Here is a 24,597-nt window from a genome sequence, read left to right as displayed (position 1 = left end):
GTGTTATGTGCAGTCGGTGTGCGGCATAGCAAGGGCCCATAACTCACGCAAAAAGGGACCAAGCAATCTTTTTAACGCGCCCTACGGAGACCGTTGAACTCCTTTAACTATCATATATGTAATATTAATCATCTCTTTCGAGTTCGACAAAAAATCGACCAACTTTATTTTTTTCAATCAATATCTATTTACAATTCAACGAAAGCAATCTGATCAGGTTATTCATTTCGTGTTTTCTCTGATAAACAAAAATTTCTACAAGAGTACAAGTATCATAGGTAAGTTCTTGAAGATATTGGGTTTCAACTATATCACGTTATAGTCTCGGAAATTTATAACAATCAATTTGAAAAAAAGCATTTAATGACTGCAGACAGGGATTGGAGTTAATAGGTTTGTAGAAATTAATAGCCTGACTGAGCACGTAAAGCTGTTAATAAGAGAGAAAGAGTAAATGCGATCCAACGCTCAGATTGTGCCACCATGTGCCTCTGTGCTTTGGCAGATCGGTGCCAGCAACATGACGTTGAGTGACACGTTTAACGCGTTCGTTTTATTGCAAGCCCCTCTTCTCTTGCCAAAGCACATTGCACCCTCCTATTTCATCGTACAATAAAACACGTGGCGACAAATTCGACGCGCAGCAATCACGATCAAAACCACCCTCTTTGGTCTAGTGGTGGCGCTGCTGGTTATTGGTGCTGGTTTGCGATGGATAGCGTGACCCTGTGGTCTTTGGTCGATTTGATGATTCTGCAATGCGCATGTGGTAGTCAGCAACCGATGATTTGTGGCAAAATAAGTCAAGAATTTACATTTGGCGAAATGCATTTTTTTAATGGGGAATCATTTTTAAGACCAATAAATACAAAATATTTTCGAACTTTCTAATGATTGGAATGTGTTCAAAGGAGTGAATTCAATAAGTAGGTCATGTTATTTTCTATTGAAGAAATAGTTCGCGGATGACTACCAATTCATTAGTGATTACATACAGTTCTAAAGAATCAGAACATCATTAGAGAACGTAACACTAAAATTCGAAAGCACTTAATTTAAGGAAGACTTGATACTTGTATTTTTAACTTTATCAAAATAGCGTCTGTAGAGGGACAATAAAAGTATTGCAAATGAAGAAGAGACGAAAAAAATGATCAACTGCAGACAAAACAGCGACAGCTGCCGAGAAGGAAACACCGAGAACTGAATTCTAACTCTTCTTTTTCCCTCGCCCTTCAACATTTCGAGGTCCTCTTCTTCTTCTCGAAACTTTAAGAACCCATCGTACGTGTTCACACATTCTTTCTTCCCTGACGTTTCACACACCCTCCTTCACTTCTACTAATTCGCTCCTATCTTTACCAAGCATGACGCCTAAACAACGACGAATTTGACAAAGTCTGTGGTCCAAGTGTCTGCATCACAAAATACAAACAAACTTTCTTACTAAAAAAAACGATATCTATAAACATTCGACTGATAAGCAGAAAATTTGTTGAACCTTTTATAAGTCATTATAAAATAATGTGCCCCATATATTTATCAAAGAATTCGTTCACGTGAAGTTTGTAAGATTCGTTTTTAAATGAAGGAGCCTCTCGACTGACACTTCAAAACAGTTTGCAACTGCATGCTAAGAATAGGATGCGCATTAACGATGAGAGCTCGAAGGTAAATGACGCTATCAGACCAGCGGATTGCGAGGCAAGAGAGTTCTAGAGAAGTATTCTGGACAAGCTTACATGAGCAACTGGAAATAGGTACATAGGTGTTTGGCGCGAGGTCAACAGAAAGGAATACAGTAATATTATCGGTGTTCAGCTTCATTTCCACTCGTAAACTTAAACCTCATGGCAGAATGCCACACCAGCAACAAACTTATCTCTCGTCTTACTACCTTCTTCTCTTCATCTTCTTTCAATAATCTCTCGCTCGACGATGAAACGACAAGAAAAAGGCAACTACAGAAAATTCGTAAGAAAGATTCAGCGGATATGTAGAAAAATTTAATGTCGTCTACGTGGGCGTTACGCTCCGTTTGTTTACGATTATTTCGCTCAAGATTCCCGCGAGCCTGGAGAATCACTTAGAAAACGACGAGGATCAAAGAAAAAAAAAAAATATTTCTACTATCGTTTTTAAATCGAGACTTGATTACTTTTATTCCTCAATTGCAGAAAATGGTACTTCGATCCACAGGAGCAGGACTTTCCTCTCAGGGTGATAAACATTATCGTTAAAGTTTTTTTTGGTAAATGGTGCTTGTTTCTTAGAAACATTTGTCTCATTCTAAAATATTGCCATCTGATAGTTATTACACTGAAGCGATTGGTTATTTCTTCGCTAGATAATTGTTTATATGAAATTCAAATAATTCTGATGTCAGAAGATGGAATTCAATTCATATGCGTGTTTCTGTGACGAGACCACCAATGCAGACGCGACGAGGCGTGTGGACAAGATGATGTCCTCGTAAATCAGAGGCGCTTAGATTGCGCCGTATTAGCGCCAGTTTTACGATGCACTTAGCAAGATATGAGGCCATGCGTTCTCAAGGGTCAGAGCTTTAAAAATGATGGTCAGCAGAAAAGAAATTACACTTATCTCAATTGCTTTCAAAAAAAAAAAAAAAATTGATTGTCACTGCTTACAATTAAAAAAGAAATTATATTACCGTTAATTTTAACCCATTTAATAAAGAATAATTGTATAATTAATAAAGATAATTCTAAAACATTTCAAACTGTAGTGACAACCCATAATTATGTTCAACTTGATTTATACTTATATTTTACTGCTAATAAAAGCTGTGACGTAAACAATAATTACAGCCTCAGAAACTACAATCGTACCCTCAAGTAAAATTCTTTGATATCAAACTTAACGAGAAGATTGTATACGCGACATCGCAACACATAAATTGATGGTTTCTCTTGACGAGGATCCACGTCAGTCAGAATGAGAAGTAATTTGGCAAATATTTTTGTCTATTTATGGTTCCGAGTTATCATTAAAACAATGCATATTCATTTGAGTAGAAAACTTGTTAACTTTTATTTAAAATTCTCATTTGTATTCATAAAATTATTTACCTAGTTGGATCCAGTTACTCGTATCATGTCAGCTTATGCAGACACTATCATGTATGTAAATGTAAGGAGTGCACCTGCAGTGATGAATCGATTACTCTTGCGCCTTTCGATTCAAATTATAATAAGAAATATCTTTCTTCCTACATACACTGAACCACGAAACCTAAAAGTTCCCTAAGGGGAAATAAGATGCAATTTAGTAAATCATGCTATAGTAATCAAAATTTTGCTTCAGGATCAGAAACTAGTTTACGAAGAAAATATCTCATCGCAATTAAAATCCCTTAAGGAATATTGGATTAAAGTTCCACTTGAAAGAATTCAGGAAATAGTGATGGAAAAATTTTTGCTAGCAAAGGGAGATTCCATGTTTGGAAACAGAGCCATTCGAGTAGCCATCCCTTGTATGGAGATCTGAGTGCGGCGCGGTCCATTCCCTGGATGTGGCATTGTTTCCATGCTTCCCTGCAATCTGTTGGCGGCCCTTGAGTCGAGAACCCTCGTCTGTCCTTCTCACATCCTCGAGCACTAGGGCTTCTGGAACCACCACCATTTCCCCTACGAAAACCACCCTCTCAAACCATGTCGACAATTAGTTCCCCATTGACCTACCAGAACATCCAAACGCCAAAACCAGCAAAAATAAAACAAACCGAAAACATTGACATGAGAACGAAGAAAATTACTTCCACTGGATATAAGTAAACAGTTTTGATAGTAAAATCATTAGCATTAACACTTCACATGAGGGGAAGGAAGGAATTCTCCAGATGCAAGGACAAATAGACGGAAGAAGAAACAAGGCAACTTGTACAGATAAGAAAACCCAGAGGCCAAGACATAATTTATGTGAGAATGTCTCTCTACATTTTAATGTCATTTGACGTCATCGAGATATGGCAAAATCTCTTGAAATAGATTTGCATAATTCACATTTGTCGTCTTTTCACTGTTCTCCATACGCGAATTCAAATAAAATCGCTGACATTTTTAGAATTTCCTCCTCTTTCAAAAATTTTCTTCCAAAGGGCAACGTTGTTTGAGAAGGAGATATTTGCGTGGGCAGAGGAATGAAAAGGAGGATGTCCCTTGTCGAGATTGAATTCAACGGGTCGCTCAAAACTCGTAGGCTGGTCGCGAAACAACGAACAAGAGAAAAAAGAACAGAGACGAGAGAAAAAAGGCTTCATTGATACCATTGTATTCGAGTCTTGCACGCCCATGTTAAGACCAAACATAACGTCGTAATAACAAGAAGAATACACATAATATCGTGCAAGACATGTGAGGTTCTTGTTAAGCAATGTAAACAAATAAAATATTTTACGCTCTGGCCATCTTTTATTAAATATAAAATGATATTTAATGTGGAGCTGGACTTAACAATGCTTATGTCGATGCAAAAAGAGAAAATTGTTTTTTTCTAAAAACGAATTTAAATGTATCTGATTTTTAGTACTTCTTACGAATAGCGTTCCAATTGTCACACCCAAAAGAAATCAGTTTTCTCCTTCCAAAAAAATAGGAAACGTTCAATATATTGAAGCCGAAGTTACCAACGTTTCCTATTTTTTTGGAAGGAGAAAACTGAAGTGAAAAGTTTCTGAATTAAATACTGAAAGTATCAGCAATGATATATTAAGAAAAGTACAATTTAAAGTTTCAAAAGTCTCAATCTCCTTTACAGAGAAAGTAAAATGACTAATTCATTAAAAGCAACAATGTAGAAAGGAACAACCAAAGTCTGAATGCTTTCCTTCAATGACGTTAAACACAAAGCAAAATACTCGTTAAAATATAAAAATTAAAATAAAGACTAGGCATAAAAAGAATAAATGAAGTCGTTCAGACCCTTTAATTAATGAGGACGACCATCGAAAACGTCAAAGAGGGAACACATATGCCTCCAGTGCTCACACGACATTCCTTTGTTTGATGACGCGAAAGTCAAAGCCGCTCTTTTGCGGCGCACGCCTAAGTTCTCTTGCTTTTTCATTAGTATTTCTTTTATTCCTTTCGCTTATTTTCATCCTGGCTGCTCTTCCCTCCCCTTTCCTCTCATCTTTCCATCATTGCAACCAGTACTGACTTTTATTTTTCTTCCTTATTTAAATCTCCACTTGTGCAAATTTTTTTATATACTATATGATAAAAAAATATAAAGTAAAGATATAAAAAGTCAAGTTTCAGCATTAATGGTTTTATCTTTTCGATCATATCATAAGCAATTTGTTTTCTTAAAGAAAAGTTAGTTTAAATTTTATGTAATCAATTACACTTCGAAGTTGTTTTATTAATTATTTTTGCATTTATTTATAAATCACAATCCGAGCCTTGAAACAGATCAAAAACTATGTTCAAAGTCAGGTAAATTGAAGCATTTTAAGAGACAACTAGTGTTGTCTGAAATACCAAATATTAGCTAAAGTTATAGCTCATAGTGACTGCATGTTTGTCAGAAAATAGAGAAACCTCAACAAAATAAGAAGAAAAATATTTATAGACGTCCTAACATGATTTAAAAGTTATGGGCAAAATAAGTTTTTTCACAAAATAAAAAATTCAAAAAGAATACAGTTAAATTCTATGAATCAAACTCAAAATATACTTTCATTTCATGTCCCACTGGGAGAAGAATGATTTATAAAATTTATCCTTGTATCTCTTCTTGATTCTGAGACATGGATAATGTAATGTAAGTATACACACACAAACATTTTTTTAAAAACAAGTTTTTTGGACTCTAGAGATCCAATTACATTGAATTAAATCAAAAATTTTCTGTGAGGAAGCAAAAAGAAGTAATATTTCATAGAAGTAAACATTATGTGAACAATCAACCAAGAGCGATTCATAACATTCTTTTAAATAAGAGAGACTTTTTAAAATTCTTTTTTAAAGTTAAAAGAACATGACTGACTGAGTAAGTTTATAGTTCAAACAAGCTTTTGATTTTGTTTCCAATTTTGGTTGGTTAGGATTGTTTTTTTTTTTTTTTTTTTTTTTGAAGTTGTCTTACATTAGAAAATGCTATCTATATGTGTATCAGAAAAAGGAAGTTCGTGTTCGTGTGCACAGATGTACGAACGTACGTAGATGCGACGGAGGATACGGTACGCAGGGCACTCTCTTCATTTCCAGCCTGTCATGAGCAGAAGAAGATTCGGGCTGCGTTTGACAGCTGCAGAGTGTGGGTTGGGTTCCAGGACAGAAGAGAGACAGAAATAGAAAGAGAGAGAGAGAGAAGGAGAGAGAGTGAATGAGTGAGAGAATTAGGGGAAGAGACACCGTGTATGGGTTAGGTTACGGAACTCTGTATAATGTGTTGGGACACAGTGCGGCCATGTGACTATGAACCCCTCCTTTTCCTTTACCCAATAATGCTCACATCTAACGCGACTAATTATAAGGTCAAGGTTTTCTTTGATCGAAACAAGAGTTCTAAACAATATGTAAACAAAGGAAATTGTTTATCTATAATAATGATGTAGTATATTTAAATAACAACATACTTTCAAAGAAAAAGATTTTACAACATTTCTAATATTTCTAACCATCAGTGGCCCACAATTTCACAACATTTTTAAAAATCATTAAAGTGCACTCACTCTTTAGTAAAACTGAAATTTCTTTTAAGTAATGTGTTAATTTTAAGAAACTGACTACGATATACATATGTTATACCTCATACTGACACAAACAATTTTTAAAGTTTAAAAAAGAAATTTTTTGTTTAAGATATTGAGCTAAGAAAAAGTGTGTCCCACAGTACCCCAATCTCCCCTAATAAATAAATATCAGTTAATAAAATTAACAATATACATAACATAGAATATAGAATTTTAAAAGTGGTATAGAAAAATGTTGTGGATTACAATGAATCTAGAAAACAATATTGGATACGCATTATCCTAAAGAGTTGATACGGAGTAGCAATGTAGCAATATACTGTGTACTTTATGGAGTATCGAGCTGGGGAAATATTACATTTATTCCACATTACACCTATGGAACATTATGCGCAGCTGCTTTGCAGTGCGCTGCTCATCCCCATGATGAACTACAGCAGCGTAAATTTCACATTATGAAAAAATATCATCCAATACTAGCGAGTTCCCTAGTGTACAGGTACATTCGTAAGTACCACTTGGCACAAGTGACTTTCACAGACAGCCTCAGTCGATTTCACGTGTGCATAGTGCTGGTGTCCCTAAGCCAAGTTTTCAATTCCTTCGTCTTAAAGCGGCGAACATTTCTCGTCCCAAGGAAAATGTTACTTGCCTCGGTAGTGGTGAAGACGAAATTTGAGTTCCATGGGCGCACATATGCAACTCCGCAAGACGAGCATGACTTTCCAGAACGCGCAGATGCCTGTTTAATATCAGAGCCGCACATGGGTTCGCTCGGAGACACATTTCACTAATATTGCTGCAATGCGCAGGGTAGAGACCAGACAGAAAAGAGGGGATTTAAACTCCCTCATACATGCTTTACATATCTCTCCTCGCATTAATATATTCAACACGTATGAATATTACACAAGAGACGGGGGCGGGGGGGTGAGAGAGGTAAGAGTGAAATAAACTTAGAAAATAGAGAGAGAAGAGGATTCGTTCGCGTGCGCGTTCAGTAGTATACACATTGGTTAAAGCATTGTGCCCATCTCCACGGGCTGGCTTCATGAAATCTGCGGTTTTCATTGTTCCACGACGGAGCTTTGTGCTTTGTAGCTCGGCGTAACTCCGGAACTACTCCCTCAGCTTTGAATAAGGAACTAATGAATACCCACGGACCATGTCGCACTGCTTTATTTCGTACATCGTCTATCAGGCACAGATTGAGAAAACTTTTGTAAACGACTCTTCAACTTTCGAAATTCAACTGAAAATAATTGTCAATAATCACAATGGGCACCAGATGATTGTCATTGATTAAAATTTAGTATTTACCTTTTCCAATCTCTCGTTGTATTAGAAATACTATTGACTATGACTATTTCGTCCACTTGTGATGAAGTAATGCAGCGAATTGTAGAAATGTAAGAAACCATCGTTAGATGGTGACTTTAAAAAATACTTGATGTAATTTTTTGAAATAGACCAATGATAGCAGTGAGAGAGAAGTTCGGTTCTAAACTCATGCAACATAACGGCAGACCACCTCATGTTCTTCGATTAGTTGAAGGGCGACCCGACCATGACCTCTTCTCTCCACTCCTCTCTTTGGATGTGCTGTGCTAACCTGTAGGTAGACGCACGCGTTCTCTCTCACCTCGTGCTCCATCTTGCGGCACTGATTGGACGATCCATCACTGCAGCATGTAGCCTCTTCTCCTCTTCAACTTCTCTCGTTTCTCGTTCTTCTTCATCTCTCTTTCAGCCCATACTATCTATCTCTGATTCTCTGTTCCAGCGGTCAGAAACTGGACGCACGCACAGGATCAAGAGATTCTCACGTGTATACCATATGGGAATTGTTTCACGCACACCAACATACAAATAGTCTTCAAATCAAGCGCGCGCAAGGAGAATGGGCTTTTGAAAAAGACCGGGTGTGTAATTGGTTCTTGTCGAGGCGGAAAGCGCGTTATGTTCACTAGAATTTTCCATCCTTTGTTCGTCCCGGTAAAACGCAAACACCAATGTTCCACACGGTGGAACACAAACGAGTCAACATTTGCAAAAGACTTATACAAACAGGAATGATCAGAATATAAATTAAATGCATCTTAATATCTCTACAAAGTTAATCGTTGTCGGTATGGCTGCAGCAATTTCTCAGTTATGGTCAAAATGTTTATTTATTAAAATTCTTTATTTATATTGTATTCTCTTTCATGAAAATACGACTGGATTCAAAATTCGAGATGTTTGGCTATTATCATGCGAGCTGAAAAGGATGATCATCACGCCTGCTGAAAATCACAACGTTCCCCAAAATTACTATCGAATTGACTCGATGAACCTGTCACTTTCTGTACCCGACCTACACAAATGTCATCTCACAAATAACCCTTTGAGTAAATTAGAATTATTTTCTACATTTACCAGATTTTACTGGAATCTCAATATTGTAAGGAGTTTGACAATTGAACAGGATAGTCCCTGTCATTTCTTCGTGTCATAAGGAGACACCGAATTCTCAAGTTACTGGTCTTGATTTTCCCTTTTGATTTTTTAGAAAACAGTTTACCTTATTACCAGTGACAATTGAAGACTTTCGGAGGTTGACGATAAGGAAATTAAGGGTCGAAAAGTATCTCGGGAAGCGAGCTATTACAACCTAAAATACACCCCGGTGTCACTATTTTCACCGTAATTACGCTCGTGTTTTCGGCGGAGTAATACAAGTTTTGGAACTATGGTAACCGAAGAGAAGGAATTTACTAAACTTACGTGAACTTTATTGTTGTATGATTTTTTAAACTGGACAGAAATGTTATTTATTTCTTTCATCTAAAAGCAACTTATACTAGAGGAAGGAGAAAAATAAATATTTTGAAAAGAGAATCAACAAGGTTCAAAAGTCTGGGTATCGCTCAAACTCTGCGCAATGTTAATAAAAAAAACAAGGAGAAGAAAAGGAATCCATGTTAGCGAGGCAGATCGTGGAAGTGGAGCGAATATATATGAGACGTGGTCAACAATGGACAAGGAACATGGACATGAAACCTGCGAGTTGTTTACTACTGAGCTACGCTGAAGCTTATCTCGAATAAATGTCAGAAGGTGCACGCTTCTGTTTTTTTATTATAGGTCCAATTCAATAGGAGACCACTTGTGACAACGATTTTTAAAATTGATAACAATATGAACATAAATAAGCCGTAAAACCACGTGAATCTGATTGGCAACTACTGTTCATTAAAAGTATATACTTGTCAACTTTATGACTATCCAAGTTGTAAACTTTACTAAAGAAACCCTTTCACATTAAGAATCACCTAATAACAATTCATCGGTATCACAATTCATTAAAAGGCAAAATAATTTAAATCTATGATGATCTATGACACACATGATGATAAATATTGTTTACATACGCTTCAAAATTCAATTTAATTAATTGTTTCTTTATTTTGGCCTTTTTCAGTTCGTACCTCTTTTGAAACCTATTTATGCCTATTGAATTCTTTCAGTACTTTCTCTCCAGCGGAATTTCTCTATGCTAACCGAATGAGTGATTTGAGAGAGGAATAAAGAGAACCGAGGATAACAATGGCTGCCTACCAAAACATCCGATAAATCTAACCGGCCCGAACCTCAAGCCCCTAGGGGTTTTAAACTCTCTCACCCCTAACGCCAAACACAACCCTTACATTACGGAAAGGGAGCCTTCGGTGTCTGGTCGAGAAGTGAAGAGAGTAGTGGTAAATGGTAGGTGGAGTTGGAAAGGGATGACATGCGAGCCTCGAAAAACCAAACCAAGAGGAATTCTCATTCCAGAAAGCTTTTTAGGCACACTATTCAAGTCGATTTGTTGTTGTAAGGTAATGAGATCATCAGGGATCTCCAAATTTCTGCAAAATTGGTTTGTGGTTGCTTCAGTATTCCAAACCTGAACACTTGAAACATTTTACTTGACCGCACATATTAAAAAAAATACCAAGGTATACTGTAAAGGCAAAGTTTGAAATGCGAGTCCTGTGCTATATCATAATGTAATGTAATTATAATGTTTTAATGTAACATGTAAGTAGATCTCAAGTTTGCGGATCGAACGAAAGAATTCAAGCATAGATAAGCGAAAGGTTATTATCATCTTATATCTAAAGTATTTTGATTTTCTGGATATACTTCATAAAACAGAGAAAGATTACAGTAGATGGCGATCTGTCCTGACATCGAGCGAGGCGTCGAGTCTTGGACACCATCGAGAATCTTTCTTTCTCCATTCGCAGTGCACCGCTCCTCCTCTCCACCTTCTTATTCACCACCTCCTACAGTGAAGGGAGTAAAGTTGCTACGTGCCAGAGAGTAGTCCGTGGGCGGAAGGAAGAGGTACAGATGAGGAGGACGAGGAACCAAAAGAGGACAGACAGGTTGGCCTGAGAGAAACCCGCGGCTGCCATGGTTACCGTCGCATTCCCGCCTCGCCTGGTTGCCATGGAGATCTCTCGCAGCGTTCACTCTTGTACGCTAACCTCTCCGCTATAGTCCACCTAGTCCTTCCCTCATGCGAGCAAAGAGTGTAGTACACGGCTCGACCGAAAAGGACACTGCATGCAATTTTTAACGCACGCGCGAAACATTTTTTTTTTATTTTCCTTCTTTAACTAAACAATGCGTGTCCTTTTGCCACTTTACTATATTTGCTTCATTAAAAATATGGCTTCATTTTCAAGCAAAATTTATTTGTCGCAACACACGAATTATCTCGCAATTTTTAATTTTAAACTGTATAATTAAAAATACCAAAAGTAACTAATTCATTAGCAATTAAATATTCGATTCGCGTAAGTGAGATTTGCTTTGAAAACTTGCAAAGGTTTGACATTTTTAGAAAGACAAAGTTTAGATTACAAATATAGTTTCAAGAGCCTATAAAAATAGAACAGATTAACAATTATATAGCAACAGTCTGTATGAGTCAACTTTTCTTATTCCCTCGTCTTGAAAGAGCAATCATAATGAGAATTGTTTTTTACAAAAGCAATGAAGTGTTAAAAAGTTTGGTTATCAATAAAATTATTACCAAATAGAGAAGATCCGATAAAACGTACTAATACATCTATAATCAGAATTGCAGGAATCAACGTCATGATAAGAGCATCCTAAAAACTTGACTGTGATTGGTCAACGCATCACTCGATATCAATATTTATTCATCACGGCGAATACCGGGACGTGATTAAAACTTGTTTATGCCATAAACCAGTTGCACCACCCACCACGTAAATACGAGTGCTACTAACTCTTCTCACTTTACTAACACCAAAGCGAGGATGAATGTGATCCGTGTATTTTTATTTTTGACACTAAAATTCATATACTCTCGCGATGTTTTAATGGCTTTTTTAAAAGCCGTTGCCTCTCTCTTCAGAACAATCAAATTGATATTTGAAAATGAATTAAAATCGCATTTAATTACTTTGGGAGAAAAAAAAACAACAACAACAACTTACCGGGACTGCCGAGGAATACGGAAGAATAAAGAACTCCCCGTCGAGCAGCGTCGCTCGCTGCTCTTTGAGCGTCTGGTGGCGAACTCCATTCTCTACGTGGACACCATTTACCTGAAAAATAGAAAATAAAATAATCGTTAATTATTATTTCAATAGATAAGAAATTATAAGAGAAGAATTCAAGTTGAATTTTATTCGCTCGACTAGGCAACATGAGAGTTTTAATGTAAATATACAGATATTTTGCGAAAAGATAGCAAAGTGGCTTTTAGTTAAGCGAAGGGAACCTTTTTACGATACAATTTCAGGGAAAGAATAATGGTCTGGTGTTTTCTCTGATGGATGTTTGAAACGGAAAAGTTTTCCAATTTTTTCTGAGTGGGAGGTCGAGTACCTATATTGCACGAACTTAGGGACTTAAGCGCATCAGTATTTGTGCCAGCAACAGGCCAATGCGACCACGGGGATGTGGAACGATCGTAAAGGCGCGAGCTAGTAAATCAAAATCCCATGAACGTACACAGGAGTAGGACCAACTCGACCGTGCTTAAAAATCCATAACCAAGTTATGATGCGGTAACATACGTGTTACCTACTTCGCTTTTACGAGAAAAACAAACTTGTCTCTTTTTTAATACGACAAAGTAAATGCTGCAAAAAATAATTACTGTAACGTGTAGAGGAAAAGCCCTTTTTCAATAGTCAATTGCATTATATTTTTCTACTATAAAATACTAGCAAAATGTTATCTTCAATAAAGTTATCTGCTTTTTATTTATAAGGAAGACAATAAAGTGATAAAGATCAGAGTGTGACTCCTCATACAGCTGGGAAAGTAGTATAGCAATTTTCCGGATACGAAAATAAGAAAGGTACCTACTTTATTTCCAAGAAGATTCCTACCGAATGAGGATACACGGTATACCAAAAGGGTGGTGGTGCTGGGGGATAAGAGTAAGCTGCAGAGAAGTAATTTCACACGAGCTGCTACGGGGGAGTGTGGGAGAGAATAAAAGGGATCTATGCTGGATCGCAAGACACACACACACTCTCTCTTTTAATCTCTTTTTTCCTCTCTCTACAATGTAAACATTATATGTTAAAAAAAATTAAAAATTAAAAACTTTTAATTAGATTTCAGCCTCTAAAAAGATAAATTTAAAGAAACTAATTAAACTTGGTTTGAAAGTTAAGATGAAATATGCTTTGATGCCGCATCTTTGTAAATAAAAATACATTCATAAGTTACGTTTTGCACTGAATAAAAATACGAATGAAAATTTGAGTCACTATGTCTCTGAGGCAAAATAAAGTAGCATCATTTAATTAAATGATCTAAAACCTAAAATCATGGAAGTTGTCGTAGATCAAATCTGGTTGTCCCACGATAAATCTTCCTCATAACGACATGATACACGGTACGGAATTTCTCGCTTTCCAAAATTTAGAACGATTTATACGCGAGTGGTTTTGACTCGTCACTTATGCTGTGATGATTGCGCCTCGAAGCGACCAAGCCTTCGAAACGGGTGTTCTAGTCTGCAATTTGTGGCGAGGGCTTTCAAAAGGCAAACACCCGCGATCCGGAAATAATAGAGGACTTCGGATCACCGTAATTATACTAATGGTAATGGTTTGTCGACCCTATCACTTCAAATTAGAGTAATTTGATCACAATGATATATCACTAACCCAAAAGAGAAATATTAAAAAAGTAGAAATCACTTTTCTTATATGTCTTATTATTATCATCATCACCATCGTTTGAAACCCTGTGTCTTGAAGAATGTGGATTTTCAAACATGATGCCTCAGTGACGCATATATTGAGGAGAACATAAGGAATTCCCCTAACAACACAGTGAATTCAAAACAACTTCCAAAATTCCCACGGTAAATCAGAGTTACAGGGTTGATGGGGTGATGCGTATGATTACACCCTGTCTCCTAACAGCTATAAATCTCTCCCATTCGCTCCTCCTCCAGGAAAAATTCTACAGGTACCTTATACCGTCTCCGACTTTAAAATAGCTCTTGCTTGCCGAAGAAGAGTCTTCCTTCCTTCGTGGACCAAGTAAATGGGCACAGTGCGAGGAGGCAAATGAGTTTGAATAATCCTGATATACTGTTTATTCGCGTCTGAGCCTGTCGCGTAAAATACGCCAGCCGGATTTTCATTCAAGAGGAAAGAATGCGATTTCACCCTCCAAAAATCGCTACAACCTTTCCAGGGTTGCGACAAAAATTTTATTTTCCTCTTCCCTGACATTTCCCTGATATTACAGAGAAAAATTTTTACTTTTTCCCTGATCCTCAAGAAACAAGAATATATTGATTCACTCCAAAAATTATTGGATACTCAAAGAAATGATCTATTACATTTACTTTCTTTAAATGTAAAATTATTAGTAAACATCAATAACTTCTTTTTTAAATAAATACTTAATCATTATTATTTTTCTATAGCAATTAAGATTTACAAATTCAAACCTTTTTGAAATTAAACAACTTATAAAAAATTGTTATAAAACGTAAAGAAATCGATCACTCCGATTCTTCGACTCGGAGCAATCGATTTCTTCACGTTTTATAATAAATTTAAGATGATAGAGTGATAAAATCATTATTTTATATCATAAGAATATTGTAATTACACGGAGAAAAATATAAAGTAACTTTTACTACTTTTATTGTAAAAAAATTGCAGTAAAGCATTTCTGGTAATTTTTACTATACTTTCGGAATAAATTTTGCTACGTTCGAAATATATAAATATATACTTCGAATTTTTATAAATGTAAAAATTAGTAAAATTTATTTCGAACGTAGCAAAATTTACTACAAAAGTAGTAAAAATGACCAGAAATGCTTTACCGCAAATTTTTTACTATAAAAGTAGTAAAAGTTATACTTATTATATTTTTCTCCGTGTATAAATTCAAATTTTCAAAGATTTTACTTTAGACCCTTTTCAAAATTCAATTATTTCTAAAAATCCACGCTATATTGCATTTAATATTCAATTATACTTTAAAATTTTAAGTGAAATTCAATTTTTTAATCATTTTTTATTAGAAAATTCAACAAAAATGCAATTATTTAAATACAAAAAAAATAATTGAATATTTCTCAAAATTGAATTTTTATGAAAAAATTTATAAAAAAATTTTTTTAAATAATTGAATTCTTTCTACGAATTTAAAAAAAAATTTAAGAATACATGCAATTTTCTATCATTTTATTTAAAATTGAATAAAAAATAATAATTCTGCGAAAAATTTTGTTATTTATAAAAATAATTGAATTATTTCGGCGAATTAAAACAAAAATATTAAAGAATTGAATTCCTGTGAAGAATTTTATTTCTGAAAATAATTGAATTCCGGAGAAAAATATTATTATTTATGATATTATTTAATTTCTTGTAAAGAATTTTATTCAAACTTTTTTAAATAATTGAATTTCTCAGAATTTTTTAAAACTTTTTCAAAATAATTAAATTCAATTGAGAAATTTTCTTTAAAAAAATTGAAATCTGACGAAGAATTTTATCAATTTTTTTTAAATAATTGAATTCCTATGTAAACATGTATTATTTGTGAAAATAATTGAATTCTTGAGAAGTATTGTATTGAAAATAATTAAATAGAATAGGAAAATTTTATTAAAACTGCCATTTTATTAACTAAATCTTGTAAAGACTTTTGTCAAATTTTTTTTTAATAACAAAATTTTTAAAAGAATTTTATTTACATTTTTCGAAATAATTGAATTTCTCAGAACTATTTTTTTCAATTCTCTGAATATATTTGAATTCCATCGAGAAATTTCATTAAAAAGTAGAAAATATTTTAAATCTGACGAAGAATTTCATCATTTCTTTTTTAAATAATTGAATTCCAGTGAAAAGTTTTATTTTTGAAAAAAACTTAATTCTTAGAAAGAATTTTATTAAAATTTCGTAAATAATTGAATTGCTTCGAAGTATTTTATTTTTTACGAAAATAATTGAATTGTTTCGAAGATTTTTACAAACATTTTTGACAATAATTGTAATTCCTAGGAAGAATGTTATATTTTACGAAAATAATTGTATTCTATCATCAATTTTATTATAATTTTTCAAATTTATAAAGCATTTTATCAAAATTTTTTAAAATAATTGAATTCTCGAGAAAAATTTTATTATTTATGAAAATAATTGATTTCTTGCGAAGAATTATATTCCAATTTTTTCAAATAATTGAATTCCCATTAAAAATGTATTATTTGTGAAAATAATTGAATTCTTAAGAACAATTGTATTGAAAATAATTGAATTGAATAGGAGAATTTGATTAAAATTGGAATTTTATAAACTAAATCTTGTAAAGAATTTTGTTAAAATTTTCTTAAATAATAGCATTTTTAAAAGAATTTTATTTAAATTTTTCGAAATAATTGAATTTTGCAGAACTATTGTTTTAAATTCTCTGAATATATTTGAATTCTTTCGAGAAACTTCAAAATTAAAAATAATTGAATTGGTGCGAAGAAATTTATAAAAAATTGGTAAGTAATTGAATTCCTGTAAAATTTTTATTAAAATTTTGTTTAAATAATTGAATTCTTTTGGAAAATTTTATTAAAATAGTAGATATGTAAAATAATTGAAATGAGGAAAATTTTTGAAATTAATTGAAATTTTTGCCAAGAATTTTATTAAATTACTTGAAAATAATTGAATTTCGGAGAAGAATTTTATTATTTATAAAAATAATTGAAAATTTGACGAGAATTTTTATAAATTTTTGAACGTAATTTAATTTATGCGAAGAAGTATATCACTTTTTAAAATAATTGAATTTCTGTAATCAGTTGTTCTTAAAATTTCTATTTAAATTCATTAAAAATTGAAATTTTCTAAAATTTCATATTCAAGCCTTTGACGTTCGTCTATTTATGAAGGTTTTAAACGCAATTCTTTTGAAATACAATTAATTTTGAAATTTTTAAGTAAAATGGTTCATTCAATAATTTCTAGATAATAATTTTATGATAGTTTTTGAAGAATTAAGTTATTTAAAAAGAAATTATTGTCAGAAATAGAAAAATGTGAAGGTTTTTTATTAGAATTCGTGGTGATTTCATAGTTTATGAGGCAAACAAAAAGACACCATTTATAATTTTCTTATAAATTTTAAAAATTAAAATTTTTTTAGTACTTTCAATAAAAATCCCAGACTTTTCCATGAATTTCCTAACTTTCCTGACTTTGTGGCAACTTTGTTTTCGCTCTAAAACTCCCGACTCGAAATATTTGAACTTGTCTGCATTTACCTTTGTCAATTTATAGTTTTAAGGAAAACAAAAATTAATTACTAAGAAAATTAATCACTAAGATAAACAGATATAGGTATTAATTTTTCGAAAGTTTAAAATCTGAAGAAATGAATTAATACTTGACAATATGTTTCCTTTTACTGTATGTTTAATGCTTGTCCTCGTGGATTTCCTAGGACAAAATAAAGAAATTCCAATTCTAATTCTAATATCCTCTTAAGATGAATTTAACATTGTATTTAATAAACAAGCGGACCGACTCACAGAGCCAGGAAAAATAAAAAATAAGCCAGCTCCCAATTTAATGTGCACCTTATAAGAAGTTATTTGTGAGGAGAAAGTGTAGAGACCTTAAAGGTATTTTCCCAATAACCCCATCAGTGGGAAGTTGGCTGCTTGGTATAAATAAATCAATATAACCTGCTTTTCACCCTTGGGCCCGCAACCCTCGCTCTAAGGAAGTGACGTATGAGCTCGCATCTTCTCTCGGGGCGAGGGTGGAGGAACGGCGAAACCCTGTTATTTCACAGTTAGGCTCGTACCACCCTTGTTCGTCTTGCTGGCTCTCTTCTTCCATCTCTCTTGCCCCTTCTTCTATGAGTCGGAGCACACGAGTCCCTGGGGAAGCTTTTGTCCTCGAGCTGTAAGCGACTTCCTGACAAGCCAAGTTTGCACCTGCTCTCCTTCTGTCTGTATACGAGCTCTCTTCCTTCTCCCTTTCTCCACCTTCAACATCATCTTACCTTTCTCTTGCCCCATCTCTTGTCTAGAATCTTAATAACGACATTTCTCTCTCTCACCATTTCATCTTTATACTCACATGTCACCAATATGTCATTTATTTTCCATCTTATTTTCAGGACTTTTATCGTTCCAAAAATCCAAACGGTTCAAAATTTTAGTTGGGGCAAGTGCCGCAACTTTTGAAAGTAAAGGTTAATTTGCATATTAAAATTGAACAATATGCGTGCTTGTGTATAGCAATATGTCATCGCAGTCAATGGCATTGAGCGATTAAAATCTATGATGCAATTTCCAGATCGTGCTGTTAGAAATTCGATAGGTATAAACGTGTTGCACTTTACGCTACCAACAGGAACATCCTACCTGTCGACTAAACCGACGACTCACTGAGCGTGGCATAGTAATTAATTATAAGCAGCAGGGATGCGATATTCGAGTCTTGCTTCCTCAGGCATAGTGCCTCGTGGAGACTCACAAGTATTATTTATACTTCAATAACAGCTGCAATAAAATTTAACTGTAAACTTCATTGCAATGATATCGATATCGATGTCTTATTTCCTTGTCGAAATTTAGACCCTCTTTTTGCAGCTTTATGGAACACATTCTTTTTTAACCATACGTTCGCCCTTTTTTTATTTACTCTTTGTCCGGATGAGTAGGAATACAAAGATTATTTAGTAGATCAGCAACATTTTACTGAATATCTTTAATAGAATTCTTCAAATTTTAATCACAGGCTACATTGTCTATATTCTAATTCGGCTTCATTGAAAATATTTCGATTATTCGAAACAAAGGACAACCGAACTAATTCGTTTGCGAAAACAGAAGTTATCAATACATTAAATCATTAATTTTTTTTTTTTTTAATATTGGTCTAGGTTTACCAATACCGATTAAAAGTTAAACAATGATTCCAAGAAATGTAATTGAACATAAAACATTACAGAAAATTGTTCTCCTACAAAAAAAATATACTTTTTATTATTCTTCTAAAGGCACTTAAGAGAAATGTAGCATTTCTGCGTGTAGTTTTATTTAAGACCGCATTATTGAGTAGGGAATACAAGTAAATTTTTTGCGATAGGTTAACAAAGTAAAGGAACATTTTTCGTATTTATGTCGAGATTAGGTTGGTAAGAGTGCTTGAAGGGTGCCAAAGTCATTGGGAACGGAAATATTCAACCCAAGATAAGATCAGACTATAGGCATTAGGTGCTAACTTATAATTCAGAGGCGACAGCTGTAAACGAAACTTGAAGTAATAGTCGCACCCAACTTCCTCCATAAAACGCATATTTGACAATTAACACTTTTTTTCACCCTACTCGGACGCCTTGAAATTTATAGAACTTTTACTCAAACATAGAATTTTTGACAAATAAATATTTATAAAAAAAAGTAAATAAAACATAATAAAAAAAAGCGAAGGGCTAGACTAGACGCAATTTTCGACTTTGATTTTTCACTGATACTCTACAACAACAGTAAACACAACTCTAAAACAATAGAAATTGCAAAATATTTTCAATATTTAAAAAAATTTTCAATTTAATCAAAAACTTATTAAATTTCCAAAACGTAAAATAATCAATGAAAAGAAAAAAAAACAACAATTGAGAGTGAATTTCAATGAGAGTCATTAATTAGGATATCTTTACGGGAAGCACGTCGTCGTATTTTCGCGCGATCGTTTCGAATTCTCATTAAAATTCAACCCGACGATATCAGCTAGTTATTTGTGAACGAAAATTTATCGTAAATATACGCCAAATTCGTATCGGTTATCAGACTCACTGTATCCCTCTACCTCTCTCTTTTTTGGCCAGAATTTGCTTTGCCAATTAATAATCGCATCACTGCTAATTAAATTCGGAAAACATGCAAATGCACTGTTTATATTTCAAAGAGAGCAAAAGCAAAGCGCGGTCTGGGGAAAAAGCATACTAGAAAAAAAAAAAGAAAATAGAAAAAAGAATGCTATTCGATTTGTGCACACACCGCGCTCGCTCACTATACATCGAATGCAAATTGCCAATAAAAATGTATAAATTATACGATAATACTAAATTCATTACACTATTACATTCCATATATACACTGGACGCATTGTATTTCAATAAATATTCTATTTCCCAAAAATTACTAAATCATTTTCCTATGTGTTCTTCTATTCTTTGAAAAGAGATGTGTTCAGGACAAATTTTCCATTTCTATATACATTTACAAATTTTGAATTGTCTGTTATCAGGGCTCGAACTAGTGAAAGTTTTTAAAAATGCGGACTTTATGGACCAAAAATAAAAAATTACGGATTACTGACAAAAATATAACCAGTGCGAGTCAAATGAAAGAACATTTTACTTTAAATTATAAATTAAATTTTGATAACTATAAAACATGAAGATATCGATAACTCCGAGTCTTCGACTCGGAGTTATCGATTTCTTCATGTTTTATAATAATTAAAGATGATCGAGTGATAAAATCATTATCAATTCAATTATTATTTTCAAGTATTTTTAACTAAAATTCTTCTTTAAATCAATTACTTTTAATAATTTTCGAAAAAGTTCTTTGACAACTTTCAAATCGATTTGTTTACATTATTCAATTTTACGAAATTTCAATTATTCGTAAATTCTCCAATTAAATACATATTAGAAAATAAAGATTTCTAATAATATAAAAAAAAATCCAATTAAACTTTTTCAAAAAAATTAATTACAAAATTCAATTATTTCTAAAAATTCACTTTATATTGCTTTTAATATTCAATTATCATCTAAAATTTTAACTGAAATTCATTTTTAAATCAATTTCTATTAGAAAATTCAACTAGTATTCAATTATTTAAATACAAAAATAAATAATTGAATGTTTCTTGAAATTCAATTCCCATAAAGAATTTTATCAAAAAATGTTTAAATAATTGAATTCTTTCGTCGAATTTTAATAAAATTTTTATGAATAATTACATTTTTCGAGAAATTCGATTAAAATTGTATTAAAAATAATTGAATTTCTACAATAATTTGTAACTTCTCCAAAATTAAATTTTTTAAGTTTTTTTTAACTAAAATTCTTCTATAAATCTATTATTTTAAAAAAAAATTTGAAAAAGTTGTTTGAGAATTTTCAAATTCATTTGTTTTCACAATATTCAATTTTACGAAATTTCAATTATTCATAAATTCTTCATTTAAATATATATATTAGAAACTAAAATCTTTAAATAATTCAATTATTCTTGAATTCTTCAATTAAATATACATTACATATAAAATTAAACCGTGAAATAATTTTTAAAAAAAATCCGCAATTAAAACTTTCTCAAAAAACATAATTCTACTGAATTGTTAGTTAAAAATTTGAAAAATTCAGATTTTAAAAGATTTTAATTTGACACCTTTTCAAAATCCAATTATTTCTCAAAATTCACGCTCTAATGCTTTTGATATTCAATTATCCTCTAAAATTTTAACTCAAATCTATTCTTAAATCAGTTTTTATTAGAAAATTCTACTAGAATTCAATTATTTAAATAAAAAAAAACAATTTAGAGAATAATTGAATGTTTCTTAAACTTGAATTCTCATAAAGAATTTTATCAATAAATTTTTAAATAATGAAATTTTTTTGACGAATTATAATAAAATTTTTAAAAATAATTACATTTGTCGAGAAATTTGATTAACATTGTATTAAAAATAATTGAAATTCTGCAATGACTTTTTTATTTATGAAAATTTATTAAAAATTTATTTATAAAACTTCCTAAAAAGAAGTTTACTTTTTTACGAAAATAATTGAATCCCTGTAAAAATTTTATTATTCATGAAAACAATTGAATGATTGCGAAGAAATTTATAAAAAAAATTTGTAAATAATTGAATTCCTGTGAAATTTTTATTATTTTATAAGAATAGTAAAAGTTTTTGGGTAGAATTTTATTAATTTTTTTTAAATAATTGAATTCATTTGGAAATTTTTATTAAAAGATATTAAAAATCATTGAACTGAGGAAATTTTTTGAAAATAATTGAAATTTTGCCAAGAATTTTATTGAAACTTTTATGAAAATAATTGAATTTCGGAGAAGAATTTAATTATTTCTAAAGATAATTGAAATTTTGACGATAATTTAAAAAAAATTTTGAATATAATTGAATTCCTGCGAAGAATTTTATTAGTTTTGAAAATAATTGAATTTCTGCAATGATTTCTAATTTCTTCAAAATTCTCCAAATTATATCGTACAATTTACGAACTTTTCGTCTTTTCTCAATCAAATTACGGACTTTACGGACCTTTTTCTTAAAAAAGAATTGACTTTTACGGACTTGAAGCAAATTTACGGACCTTTACGGAATTCACAGACCTAGTTCGAGCCCTGCTTGGTCCTGTGTTATGAATAGCTGAGCTATCATATTTGTTCAACAAATTTAGTTTTTCATTTTAATAATTTGAAATTGACTTGTATTTATGCATTTAAAAAGGGAGCAAAACACGAACAGAGGCTCCAACTTGATGTTGGCCTTACCAGTGCTGCGAACTGTTGACGAACGCTTTAAGCATTGCTCCAAAGTCGCGAGTATATAGGCGCCTTTGACGGACGATTCGTGAACTCAACTCAACTATAGGTCTGTTCCCGCTTAACCGCAGGAAAGACGCAGACAGGCATGAGAGTTTTGATGCACACAGTGCACTTCTGCCCTGTTGCAAAATCACGTCAATGTGGCGCGTAAAATAGAAAGAGATTGATAAGATGCGGGGAAAAAATTTTGCTTGAGAAGGAGAGTATTGAGCACTGAAAAACGACTGTTTTTTTATCACGTAATTACGTCGTTAAGCAACGGAGGAGTAATTAAGACGTAGGAAATCGAACAATTGCTTTTGTAGTGGACTAGCGGTGTGCCCCTTTCATTTATTGATTCCCTAAGAAAGGAAAATACCCCCGAAAGCTGTAAAAAAATAAAGTTCTACGATTTCATTAATATATACTATTCCAGACAAATCGCATCCATGATTTGCGAAGCATATCATAAGCTAAGATCTTAATTATCGAAATGCTATTATCAAATATCAAACAAAAATGCTAAATGCAAACACTTGTTTTTATGTAGAATTAAAAATTCACGATATTAAAATGTATTGTTTTATATGAAATAATAATTAAAGAACCTTAGCAAACTGCAATTATTAATTCACGTGAATTAGAAGTGACAGGCCTCACCGTATTGCTCACATAAAATTTGCAGATTGACAGGAATGAATACAAACAGGTTCACTTGTCGCTTTGGTATAAAGACCGACCCTACTTGGATGTCAGAATCGTTAGAAGAAATTAATTCTACAATTGGGTCATAAAAAAAAAGTTTGTATACCAAGGTGCGCACTTACTTGGTCTGCATAGAGAGAAAGAGAGATATGTGGGGTTTGAAGAAAAGGTAGAAGCAGAAAAGGGGAGGGCAATTTATTTTCAACCGTAGGCAGCGGTCGGCGAATTAAACGAAATCGAGCTTCAGCATTAATTTATGCACACCATGGGTCCGTGACGTTAAAAAGCTAGACTCAAAGGGTTTTCCGACGCGACCCGACGCTTCAAAATCACACGTCTCGCATCAAGCAATTAATTTCATATTTACTTTTTTGACTTTTAAGTTTTAAATAGTAACAGCCCTGAGAATATTGGAGTTTTGTCTTTATCTGAATACAACAAAGTTTTAGTGACAGTGAATGAAAAACTTTCTCTCTTCTTCTAGTCGATATGTCAATAGAAACGGATACGGGTAATGAAAACAGGAAATGTGTAGAATAACATTCCTCTGTGAATTACTTGCAAAATAGAGAAAACTAAACTTGAAAGAACATGCTTTATTTTGTTCAAGAGTTGAATAATATACTCCCTCAGAATAGAATAATATACTGTTTTCATTTCTATTTCGGGAATGGCAAATGTCTCAAAATTTCAAGTGATGTAAAAACAAAAAACTTATTAGAACAACGAAAAGTTTCCCTATAGAATAGTGAAAGTGTCACTATTCTAATGAAGTGATAATTAAGTAATTATAGCGATAATATAAAGATATGAATTTGTAATAAATATTAAAACAAGTGAAAGAAAGAATGATTTGTTTCTTTAACGATTTGAAATGATTTTTCAGTAAAATAAAACTAGAATTCTCTTTCTTTCCTTTAATCCCTCCTATCTGGACTATTTACTGAGGAAACTCGTACGTATTTCTGCTTTGTACCACGATATTGCGGCGGAGTGCATTTTCAGCTCGTTCCGACCAGGATGCAATTTACC

The 24,597-nt window shown here is 32.7% G+C and overlaps 1 protein-coding gene across 3 annotated transcripts in view; it reads right to left on the bottom strand.

Annotated features, from left to right (window-relative positions):
* Positions 1 to 24,597, bottom strand: part of LOC122505928 (homeobox protein homothorax) — a 501,951-nt gene that overhangs the window by 195,792 nt on the left and 281,562 nt on the right. For all 3 annotated transcript variants that reach the window (XM_043617815.1, XM_043617814.1, XM_043617816.1), the window contains one exon: positions 12,217 to 12,327. In XM_043617815.1, the coding sequence (XP_043473750.1) occupies positions 12,217 to 12,327 (111 nt within the window). The remainder of the gene's footprint in view (positions 1 to 12,216; positions 12,328 to 24,597) is intronic.

The sequence above is a fragment of the Leptopilina heterotoma genome, unplaced genomic scaffold (assembly GCF_015476425.1).
Source record: "Leptopilina heterotoma isolate Lh14 unplaced genomic scaffold, ASM1547642v1 Lhet_38, whole genome shotgun sequence".
NCBI classification, from domain to species: Eukaryota; Metazoa; Arthropoda; class Insecta; order Hymenoptera; family Figitidae; genus Leptopilina; species Leptopilina heterotoma.
This window is presented reverse-complemented; position numbering and strand designations above follow the sequence as displayed.